The sequence below is a fragment of the Rattus rattus genome, chromosome 14, assembly GCF_011064425.1.
Source record: "Rattus rattus isolate New Zealand chromosome 14, Rrattus_CSIRO_v1, whole genome shotgun sequence".
NCBI lineage: Eukaryota > Metazoa > Chordata > Mammalia > Rodentia > Muridae > Rattus > Rattus rattus.
In genome coordinates this window covers 78690014-78702482 of record NC_046167.1, presented here as the reverse complement: position 1 = coordinate 78702482, position 12469 = coordinate 78690014, and the positions used below count along the sequence as shown (strand labels likewise).

General features: G+C 48.6%; 1 protein-coding gene across 4 annotated transcripts in view; it reads right to left on the bottom strand.

The window, feature by feature from the left end:
- Positions 1-3463: 3463 nt before the first annotated feature.
- The window catches only part of Agtpbp1 (ATP/GTP binding protein 1), a 118099-nt gene continuing 109093 nt past the window's right edge, over positions 3464-12469 (bottom strand). For 3 of the 4 annotated variants that reach the window (XM_032885005.1, XM_032885003.1, XM_032885004.1), the window contains one exon: positions 3464-4143. In XM_032885005.1, coding sequence (XP_032740896.1) covers positions 3966-4143 — 178 coding nt within the window. In that variant the 3' untranslated portion in view covers positions 3464-3965. The remainder of the gene's footprint in view (positions 4144-12469) is intronic. The other variant, XM_032885002.1, reaches the window with a different exon arrangement.

Below are 12469 nucleotides of genomic sequence, written 5' to 3'. Positions count from 1 at the left end.
AAAACACTGCTCTGGACACAGAGCAAATGTCAATCCTTGCTGGGGTACATAGCTCAGTGACAGGGTGTTTGACTACTGCGTGCAGGGTTGTAGGGTCAATCTCCAGGACTGCAAAACATAGTTTAAAACCAAATAATGATAACCATCTGGCCAAGGGTTTCAAATGTTATCTGTATGAAATCATTTAATCATCATTTCATTGTTCTGCATTCTCAAAGGACAAATCAACCACAAACTGCCAGTCATGCCTAAGGATGTAGAAAATGAGTTTTTTAAGGTCTATGACATTGTGAGTAGAACCAAGAGTGACTCTGGTGTCTAGGAGTGAAGAGTCTAAAATTCCTCGCTGACACCTTCAGAATCACCCACAGCAAAACCAATCTGCTTCCTCAGGTGCAGATTACTCTGACTTTCGAAGCCCAGGGTGACCTACCGTTGGGGGCTGAGATCTAACGCGGTGCTCTATAAATACACGGTGTATCACTTACCTTGGGACGTGTGCGGCTAGGAGCCACGGGCTAAGCACAACTGCAAATCTTTCCTACTTTAATTTCCAATGCCAAGCACCTTTTCCTTTTACACTTTCTTCAGATTCACAAAGCCAAGGAAGGACCTTAATGTGGTTTACAAGTCCATTACTGAGTTGGGAAAAGTTCCACCTCTTACTAGCCCAGGCTAGTAAATCCGAGGCCTGCTCAAATTTCCGTATTGCTCAAATAGGTCAGGCATAACTGAGAACAGGCACTCAAATTCTATCAGTAACCAGCCAAGGGTTGTGTGATTGGCTGTGACAGGGGACTGGGACCAGCAGGTACCCACAATGCATAGGACACTGTGATGTGAGGAGGCAGAATTGGGAGGATACAGTGTGCTAACAGCCACTGTCACTCACCTGGTTCAGGACACAGTGTTGACAGCTGCTGTCACCCACCTGGTTCAGGACACAGTGCTAACAGCTGCTGTCACCCACCTGGTTCAGGACACAGTGTTGACAGCTGCTGTCACCCACCTGGTTCAGGACACAGTGCTGACAGCCACTGTCACCCACCTGGTTCAATAATGGAAAACAAGTCCATGTGGCACTTCAAGGACTAACCCTTCAAGATACTTATTTTCATAACAAGCACCAACTTTCTTTTAGATGTCCCTTTGTGCCGTGGGATATGAGTATATTTGAACCAGAGAAATATTTTTAGCAATTGCTGTATAAAGCAGACTTAACGTTTCAACCACACTATCTATTCGGTAGGGTTTCTCCTAATTGAAAAATTAGTTGTGCATACAGTTACCACATTTGCGAGGTAAAAGAAAAACACTCACTTTTAAGTTGGTGTGCTATAATTCTTGAAGTATAGGTAAGGAGAGGGACTTGAAAGATGTGCCACTGCGTCACTGATGTCATTTCCTTTCGAATCACACACACCCCTACTTGTACTAGTGCATTTCCTGTGCCGTCCACTTCAGTGTATACACGTGGTCATCTTAACGTGAAGATCAGAGACTTAGAACAGCACACCTGTGACTGTGGGCATGCCGCCAGGAGCACAGTTCAGGACTCCAGCCAATGTTTCTATATACCGAACAGATACTTAACAAAGTGATAGAGATTCTTCCTAAATTTCAACAAAGCCGACAATAGAAAGCCACTCTGAACCGCGGGATTTTGTCGTCTACATTTATAAACACATCGATTCAGAAAAGACCATTCAACTTTTACTATTCCTTCCTCTCTGGGCAAAAGCAAAGCAGGCTCTCGTTTGTGGTGGATCCTGAGGCTGGCTCTCAGGTCAGGGTCTAAGTGACACTCTGGCCTCAGCTGGCCTCCATGCATCTAGTTCCCTTCTTCAACAAAGCATTCGGCCCAAAGTCTCCCTGGTGCCCATCCCAGCTCCCAGGTCGCACGACGCTCAGGAAACTGTGATGCTGAAAGAGCTGGTGAGATGGCAACAGTGAGTGTCTGTGTGGGCATCACATCTCTCCCTAGTCTGTAGTAACACAGGCTCTCAGGCTCCATGCGGGCCATGCGGGGAGCAGTGTGTGTGTGGAGAAGCCCTCTAGGTAGTCCTGCTGCATGCTGCCACTCAGGAGTGACTCATCAGACTGGACTAGAGGTAGCAAGTTCAAAGCTCCAGATGCAGGAGAATTTCTGGGCCTCACCCCCGTGGCCAGTTGAGGTGCTGTACACAGCAAGGGTCTCAAATGTTTTTGAACTCCTAAGGCCCATGGGTTTTAAAACACATATAGGGCAATTTTTGATGCCCCCTATTGGGAAAGTTAGGATGCTGAATTATTTTTTAAGAATCTATGAAAGCAGTAACATTTTAACCATAGGGCTTTCTTTTAAGCTGGCAACTACTTGAGAAAAGGTAGCCTGGGTGTGTAACTGTTAGATGTGCTTTGTCAATATGTGGCAAGTGTTCGTGGTGAGGAAATTCAGCAAAACTACACTTGCTTTTTATACACTGGTGTCTCGGTTTTTTTGTTTCTAGTTTGGTAAAAGGAACGTTACATGTGGTACGTTGTATGTTCTCTGAAAGTGCATGATAAGGAAACATGTAAGTATTTAAAGTACAGAAGTACTTATTTACAACAATGAATAGGTGATTGAATACTGTGTTACTAAACCATCTCTGTCTTCCCAGAACTGCAAGTCTGGGAGAGCCTGACCCGCTCCTGTCACAGCCTACACCATTTGACTTTCTGAGACTTGGTAAGGCGGATGATCGGAGGAAAAACAACCTTCTTTGGAGACAGAGTCCACACAGCCCAAGCCGGTCTTGACTCTGGACCCTCCTGCCTCTGCTTCCTCTTGCTAGCGTGTGCCACCATGCCTGACCAACACCTCTTTTTACAGTATTCAAAGTTTGTTTTAAAAATGGCTCCCGAGACACTAAAGAGAACCTGTATTATCTTAAATATGATTTAAGGGGGAAAAAAAGCATTGATTTGGAGAAAGGTATAAATCCAAAATCTACTTTAATAATTTGTTTCCCATTTTAAAAGGTTTAGAAGTGACTACTTTAGGAAGAAGCAGCTAAGCACAGAGTACTGGCTAATGTGTAGTCTTTGCAGGTTTTGTTTGTAACAGGAAAAAAAACACATCTTGTAAAGCAAGCACCTCGCCCCTGAGTTTGCTCTCTTTAGTGATGACAGTTACCTTCGGCAGTGTCACTACAGGAAACAGCTGGAATGGACTGGGGTCAGCTTGGGCTCCTGCTAGGACCAGGAGCACAGTTAGCTGGTGAGCCAAGCATGCAGTGCAATGGTCAGTGCTCACGTCCCGACTACAGTGAGGGTCCCAGTGTGCACCGCAGAGAAAGGGGCAGCTTGAGGGGCTGCAGGCACCCCACACCATCCCGATCCGAAGACCAGGAAGCTAGGCATTTTATCGCGCTCAGATTTGGGGTGTTCAGAAGTTCTACACACTAAAACCCGAGCTGGTTAAAAAGACGACAAGATAATCTGATGCAGAGTCTGATACAGTTTTATTTAACTTGATAAATGTAGAATGGGATGGATTCGAGGCAAATTTTGGGTTAGTTCAGCCACCATACACAGTTCACATGCTTCTGAAGAGCAGTTAGCTTGAGTATCTCCCCACCTCCACACAAACACATTTGGAGAAATCCATGTAGAGAACGATTTTCACTCCATATAATTTAGATTTTTACTCGGACACACTGAGTTTGTCTGCTTGATGCAGGCGCCACAGGAGATAAAATTCATGCAATGATACTTCTATCATCTGATAATTCAATGTTATATAAAGTACATTGAATATCTAAAATAAAACAAATGCCAATAATATCAATTAATAATATATTTATTGTCTTGAAACCAAACAGGCCCAAGGTCCTTTTCGTCTTGAGTCAGCTGTCTAAATGCTTGTCCCTCTCATACTTCCTGTGCAACGAAAACCAAGACATTTCATTTCTTCTTGGCAATTAACAAAGATGGAAGAAAGTTCAAATAGGGTGTGTTCTTGATACCTCAGAATCGGAAAGGGCTTCGTCTTGGGCAGAAGGCTCATAATCGCCTGTATTCTCCGCTAATTCAACCTCTAACTCGTCATTGCTTTCTGCACTGTAATCAACTTCTTCAAGGAATCGAGGTTCATCTTCATCCAAAACGTAAGTGGTGGGGCTGCAGCCAAAGCAGAGAACACACAAGGCTTCATGAGCAAGGCTGACACACACCTCACACACCAAACTTGACCTCAGCAACACAGAACAATTTGGGTACACATGGCTCCGTGAGACACGGGCTCAGAGGCACCCTCACATGCACCAACCTAGGAATACAGCAGTTTGTGCTAACTGGAGCTTTTGTCCAAGCAGACAAGGTGAGAGGCTCTAACAGTTGAAAGCTGCCCACTTCAGCAGCAGGGGCTGAAAGGTGGCCGTTAGTGATTCTGCAAGTGTCCACACAGCACCATTAGCAGAAGGGAAACGGATGCTCTCATGGTTATTTGGATAATGGGTCATCTCAAGGATTTCATCAGCACACACACTTAGAGGATTTATTTTAAAGTTCTATTTTAATCCCTGTAAAGTAAGCAACAGTAATGCCAATAGGCTGTGAGAGAAGCTGTGCGCCCAACTGCCTCCTGGAGGAATGGGCGAAAACCATTTAAATCTGGAGTGATGGCTGCTGTGTGATGGTCACAGCCACACCCCCCAGTGTCCCCAGACCCAGAGTGAAAATGAAGCCTGGTGAGTGGCCCACAGCCACCTAGTGGGACTGTTTCCCACTACAATAACGGATGAGCGTTTGTGTAAGGCTCCAGTGCGGCAAGCACTCCTTCCCGCAGTGTGTGAGGTGAGAGAGCTCCTCCACTCCTGCTCTCCATGGGTGGGAACTGACAGTCACACCTAGCAGACACCACAGGAGCAAGTCACACTCTCTGAAGCTGTGACCAAATTTCATCTGTGTGTTGGCCACTTCTAAAGAAGCGACTTCTCAGGGATGAAGCAACCGAGAGCTATAAAACCAGACAAAAGAGGAAAAGATCTGTTCCAATAAGGAGAGATGCAGGTCCCTCAGCTGCGAGATGAAAACCCACAGCTGAACACAACACAATGGGCAGAGAACAGAGGCTCAAGGCTACAACTCTGAGAGGAGAAGCTAAGACTTGTCTAAAAAGCACGTTATTCCTCCAATGAGCTTTATCCTTGAGGGGAGAGGAGGGGCTGCGGGCCATTTCCAACACAATTGGTTTTCTCTTGGAAGCTCAGAGTGCACACCTCATTGTAGTCCAGATAAAGACAGTGACTGTCTGGAAATGAACAAGACCTAGCAAACCGAATACTTAGAAGGACAAATCCCAAGTTTTACCATGAAATTTAAATTTTTAGTTATTAATCTGATAGCTAGGTCTTAATGGGCAGAAAGATCATTAAAAAGGATTATCTGCTTTGGAAATGACTGCTACTTTTTTCTTTTGAAACATAATAACCCATTCCCCCTCCACTTCAGTGTTCCGTGTGATTCTTCTGAGAGATTGAGACACAGTAGAGCAGAGAGGGGGAAGCAGACAGGCTGTCGGCAGAGCCTGCTTCGCTCTTAGGCTGTGAAGACAGAGGTGCTGGAGTGGATGTGCTCAGGAGGAGTAAAGCAGCGGGTGTGTAAGTCCACAGCCTACTGTCAGCAAAGAAGCTGGAGCCAGGTGTGTGAAGGAGCCTTGGGTCAGAATAAGGATTTGTGTGTGAAGGCAGACTCCAAAGTTCCTCAACTGAAACTTTGGAAAAGGTCGAAGGCTAGCCTTCTTAAAGCTGTACCCCACTGGGAGACAACTAGAGGGGTGCTCAGGGAAGGCCTCAGATCAAAGGGCAATCTTCGGAGAGGCAGAGAGAGACAGGCAGGGCTGCAGAGAGAGGGACAGGCAGGGCTGCAGAGAGAGGGACAGGCAGGGCTGCAGAGAGGGACAGGCAGGGCTGCAGAGAGGGACAGGCAGGGCTGCAGAGAGAGGGACAGGCAGGGCTGCAGAGAGAGGGACAGGCAGGGCTGCAGAGAGGGACAGGCAGGGCTGCAGAGAGGGACAGGCAGGGCTGCAGAGAGAGGGACAGGCAGGGCTGCAGAGAGAGAGGGAGGCAGGGCTGCAGGAGGGACAGGCAGGGGCTGCAGAGAGAGGGACAGGCAGGGCTGCAGAGAGAGGGACAGGCAGGGCTGCAGAGAGAGGGACAGGCAGGGCTGCAGAGAGAGGGACAGGCAGGGCTGCAGAGAGGGAGAGGGACAGGCAGGGCTGCAGAGAGAGGGACAGGCAGGGCTGCAGAGAGAGGGACAGGCAGGGCTGCAGAGAGAGGGACAGGCAGGGCTGCAGCAGGAGCTGTCTCAGTCCCAGCAGGTTGTGGGTCACACCTCGAACAAGCCTGGTTTATTCACCAGAAACTGCTCAGTGTCGCGCCTGTTCTGCTAAGAGAATTGAGAGTAGGAAAAGGGGCCACAGCTCTCAGGCTACACCTGCAGCCCTCGGTGGTTCTGCAGAACCCTCTGCTAGGCTTACATTGGGGCAGGGCCACTAGTGCTAGCAGCGGAACATCATCAGGACTGAGTGTGCCAGGGAAGGTGTGCAGAAGTGAGAAAGCAGAAAGCAGAGATGTCTATGAACAAAGTTTAGGGAAATGGAGAGAGGGAGGGAGGGCATGTAATTCTCCATTCTGCACACAGCAGCCCTTGCAGCATGGATCGCACTGCCATGTCACTCAATGGAGAAGAGACTTCTGACTCTTCCGTCTGCTTCTCTTCTCCCTGTCGCTGCCCAGTAGTGAGCACACGCTCCCGTGCCCCAGCAGCATGCATGCTCGTCCAGACGCTCTGGTCCCTGCTCTCCACCTGCGCACGCTCGCCCATTTTAACGTGCACTCTTATCTCTTCCAAATACAGACACATAGCCCGACTTTCCAAGACCCTCGTGTACACACGGACTCACCAGAGACACCCACGGCCACCTCACATGTGCCACAAATACTGCATGTTGACAACTTGTGGTTCCCCCACTCAATCTGCTCTTCTGCACTCTCAAATCCATTCATTCAGAAAGTCACCCAACTCAAAATTCTCCAGAAAAAAGGCAGCCATAGTCTCCAGATGATGTCAAACCCACATGTTCCATGACAAGCCTTGACCAAACGTATTTTCTCTGCACAAGGTGCACTTCTCTCTTTTTCCTCCCTGTGGTTCATGCCACTTTCAAAAGGACAGCGTGGCCTCGTCCTCAGGTCTCCCAAGTGCCTTGGCCATGTTTCCACTCTGCGGCTTCCTCTGTACCCTGCACAGACGTCCCACCTGACTCCATGTCTGCTTTCTCAATACCGAAGGTCAAGACCTGTGACCTCCTATCTAAGTACCTCCTGTGGCCCCAGAAAGGCCTGGCAACACTTCTCAGCTACCTCAGTAAATGCATGCCAAGCTCCTAATGAATGTAAGAATGTGATGCCAGCATCCCATTACAGTAGCCCTCCCCTCTCAGACACCAACAGGCACCTTACCGAAACACAGTGATGCCCTCTTTCTAAGAGACTTCTAAGTGCTAGGATCTATCTGGACAAGCAAGTTTATGTTAACGGGGCAATTACTGGTGGCTACTTTTGCTCCCCATCCCACTTGCTCCCTCCTGCTTGGGACTTGGAGCCTAGCTGTAGAATTGTGCTGAGACTGCTTCCATTCTCAACAGTCATGAGAAGAGATCCCCACTACACTGCCTGTCTCTGGTCATGTTGCAGGGAGCATGAGACAATGGCAGCAAACTGCATCTGTTAAGTGACCCAGAGCCAGTCCTCACAGGACAGGGCCAGATCGGCCTCAACACAGAGCCACGACTCTGCAAGCAGCTCCGTCTGGTGTCACTTGTGCACTCAGAGGACATAAGCTGCAATGGAGACTGTGCGGTTTAGAGACCTGCAGTCAGAACCACCAGACCATGACACTGGGCAGTTCTGAGCTACAACTGTACAATATGACCTAGCTCCGATTATTCTCAGAGAATCCCTCCGCTTCTGTGATAATCAAACATAACAGAGACTCAAATGGGCAAACAGGGCAGCCCAAAGCCCTGCATCGTGGGCTGAGGGGAGGTACACACAGCAGAGCTCACAGAGAAAGGATACAAAGCAAACTCAGTAAGGGAAAGTAAGGGGCAAAGTCCAGTGGGAGGCAGGGCAAGGCAGGCGCTGCCTGGGGCAGGGTGTCATCAGAGCGCCAGCAATTTCAAAGGACTGCAGCGAAAAGCTGGAGTTCAGAGCTGCCACATTTCCTGAAAAAAGGGAGTTGCAGAGAGATGACCTCAGCATTCAGCGGTGTTCCCAGATGCATTTGACAAACTGTTAAGTGACACAGTGCAAGAGGCTAAAAAGCCACACACAGCACCCTACACAAAGAGACGAGGAAGCCACAGAAATGCTTTCCTAGTTCATGGTGCCAAGGAGAGGAAGGGGATCCTGAGGCGTTCACGGTGACCCCTGGGGGACTAATACTCAGAAAGTCTGGAGGTGTACACCAGGAGTCAGCAAAAAAATTCCATACATTTTGTTAATGTTACCTCAAGCCAGCTCGTAGCCCCACGCAGGCTGGAGCACCTACTCCTTGAACAAGGACAACAGACCCCCTTTACACCTGACACTGGCTGGCCATTTCATAAACACTGTCAGGCATGCCAAGAAACACAGCTAGAGGAAAGCACAGGAGAAACAGCCTAGTGTGTTAGCACACGGGACTCTAACATAACTGTGATGCCACAGGTAAGATGGAGAATCTCAGCACCTGTTTTCTATCTAAAAAAAAAGAGAAATTCACACTTGACTAAAACTATACAATGGACACTAGAACTCAAGGGTAGGTCTAAATCTCACACAGGTTGGCGCTGAGGGAGGACTGGAGCAGAGATAAGTAGACAGTTTCAGGCTTCAAGAGAGAGAAAGAAGGACCAGAAACAAAGATTAAGCATCCTGTGAGCTAACCCTGCACAGGGGCAGAGCACATGAAAGAAGCGATGCACAAAAAAACTAATGGCTGTACACTTTCCAAACTCAATGAAAGACTCAAAATGCAGACTTACAAGGGCTGGAAACCTTACATGGGAAAAACAAGAAATACCAACCCTCAAACTCACAGCAAAACTGCTAAAATCCTCAAATAAGAGAACTCAACAGCATGCGCGCGCGCGCACGCACACACACATACACACACACACACACACACACACACACACACACAGAGGCACACACACAGGCATACACACAAGCATAGGCACAGACACACAGACAGACATACGGATACCCACAGGCACCAACAGACAGACAGACACACAGCCCAAATAGTAGGTCACCCAGTTTAACAAAGCACTCCATGATCCGAACGTGGGGCTCAGAAGCAGACAGCCCAGCCAGGTACACACTGTAATGCAGCACTCAGGGGGGAAGCAGGGGACTGCCATGAATTTGAGTCCAGTCTGCTAGAGAAAGAAGCCATCTCTCTATAGAGAGCAAAGAGCAGGGGTTGGGGTGGGGACCAATGACGAGTTTAAAAGTAAGTCTTAATGAGTAATGGATGACTACAAGCATAAGTGGCTTGAAGTATGAACAGTTCAATTAAAGTATGTCACAATAGTATAAAAAGTGGGAAGGCCATAAAATGAGTGTGCCCTAAGGTCTCAGCACTCATAGTCTATGAGGAAGCAGACATGGCAATTAGTGTTATATGCTAACAAACCACGAGCCCATTATGCTCTGAAAAACCTCTAGGGTACCAATGTAGTAACAACAAAAGAAAACAGAACAAGTGTATGCAGAGACAAAAGCGGAATAAAAAGATCATCTCCGAGATGAGGAGGTGACAAACATGAAGTAGCACCCAGCACCAGGTGTGAGACACAAAAGCTGAAACTCCCCAATGTGGTCACCAGCTCACGGAATGGACAGAACACACGCACTGCTGTATGAAACTCCCCAATGTGGTCACCAGCTCATGGAATGGACAGAACACACACACACCACTGTATGAAACTCCCCAATGTGGTCACCAGCTCATGGAATGGACAGAACACACGCACTGCTGTAAGAAGACAACAGACCAGATTTTATGAACCGCACAGTTATGTCTGCAAACAGACCTGCATCCTAAGTAGAACCCCAAAGAGCTGAGACTCAGGACCAGCCAGGGTGTCTGTGCTGCAGATGGAGGCCTGTGCAAAGGAGAGGGGACACTGCCTCCAGTAGGAGCCGTAACTGGGCATTTCATGGCCACTGAGAGGGCACAACTCAAAAGCACGACACTCCTGCAACACAACCTCAAAATGGAGCACCGAGCGCTGCAGGCCGAGCACCGAGCGCTGCAGGCTGAGCACTGTGAGCACCGAGCGCTCCAGGCTGAGCACCGAGCGCTGCAGGCCGAGCACTGTGAGCACCGAGCGCTGCAGGCTGAGCACCGAGCGCTGCAGGCTGAGCACTGTGAGCACCGAGCGCTGCAGGCTGAGCACCGAGCGCTGCAGGCTGAGCACCGAGCGCTGCAGGCTGAGCACCGAGCGCTGCAGGCTGAGCACCGAGCGCTGCAGGCTGAGCACCGAGCGCTGCAGGCCGAGCACCGAGCGCTGCAGGCCGAGCACTGTGAGCACCGAGCGCTGCAGGCTAAGCACCGAGCGCTGCAGGCCGAGCACCGAGCGCTGCAGGCTGAGCACTGTGAGCACCGAGCGCTGCAGGCTGAGCACCGAGCGCTGCAGGCTGAGCACCGAGTGCTGCAGGCCGAGCACCGAGCGCTGCAGGCTGAGCCGTTTATCGTCAGCTGCAGTACAAACAACTCCATGCACTGAGGTCTGGGCTGGACATCCCTTCAAAGTGTCAGCAATCATCACACTTCAAAATACAGTGACCACCTCCTCTTCCTCAAAGCCATGGTTCTCAGCGTAGAAAACTCCTTCCTTTAATACTTTTGTCCTGTGTTTTTTTTTCCCCCAGCACCAAGATCCACAGGACCCAAATTAGTATATTTATCATGGTAGTTGTAACTAAAGTCCAATTAAACTTTACATGTCCAACACATGCATATTTAGAAAACAAGTAAGTTAGAAGTTTGATGAGAAAGAGGACACGGGCATAGCTGTGAAGCAATCCCGATGAGAAACTTAGTAACTAACAGAGAAAACTGCATTTGCAACGGGAGACTTAGCAATCATCCTGACAGGTGACCACGGGAAGGCTCTGAAGCAGAGAGCTCCATCCGCAGCACGCCAATATCACTCCTGCCTAACACGTGTGATCTAAGTTCACTCAGAGACCGAGGCAAACTCAGACTGAGGACATGTGAACCTCAGAGCCATCAGAATGTGAAAGCCATGGGAAAGGAATCAGAAGTTTGGGCAAAACTGAGACAGACAAGAATGGTGGCCTGGGTCAAGAACTGTGATTATTTAAAGTTTAAAGTCAATAAACATAGGAAGAGAAAGGTGAAATCGACAGCCAAATCACCCCATCCCAACTGCAGCCTGCTGGGTACTTTTACAGACACAGCAGTGAGAATCAGGTACGCCCGGCCTGTGCTTGGGCCACAGCCTCTCAAAGTCTGAAGTAGTCTGAGCGCCATGATGGCAAAGGAAGCAAACGCTCACAAAAGGAAAGAGAACTAGGGCAGCCTTAAAGGGCAACTGCGATACGGCAGTGCTCAGCAGTGCGATTCTTCTGAACAGATACTTTCCTTCTTCCATGGGAGAGCCTGGGCCTGTCAGAGGGAAGGCTAGTGGCCACCATGGGTAGATCACTAATAACCAAGGCTGGCCCTCTGCACTGTCTGAGCCAAGCTTCCTCCTCCTGCCGACTGTGCTACATGAGTTCAAGTCTGTGTCCGACCCTCACCAAGCTGACTACCCTCCACTCTGACCAGCACTGTGCATGTGTAGAGGTCGGGAGAGCTCAGGAGCACAGCTGTGCGAGCTGCACACAGGCCCTTCAGGCCTGCATGACAACTGCTTTCCCCACTGCCCCACTCCCCAACTCCCGCCCCCAAGAGCATCACCTCGACTCCACTGTGGTTTGCCTGCCAGTGAGCACCACACCCACACAGAGCCTAGTCTCTGTTTCACAGTGCTGGAACCTGCTGTGACGAATCACGTCACAGCACACTGACAAATTAACACAATGACAAACTGATACCAACACCACAAGTCATCAAGGGCCTAGAAAACAAAACTGCTCTTATTCCATACATATATTCCGCAAGACAGAATGCTGTCTGACAGTACGACTAGGAATTTTAACACTGCACTGTTTAAACTTAGAAATGGTTCAAATGTCATGTACAATTAATTTTAAAAGAAAATACTATTTAAGATACATTGAAGGAATAAATTGCCAAACATGCTTGATTCAGCTGTTTCCAATATATAATCAAGTTACTGAAAAGCCATCTGATCTATGTCTACTGCAACAAAATAAAATCCCTTTTGAAATAAACATGATTCCAAGTCGTCTTAATTTAGATATTA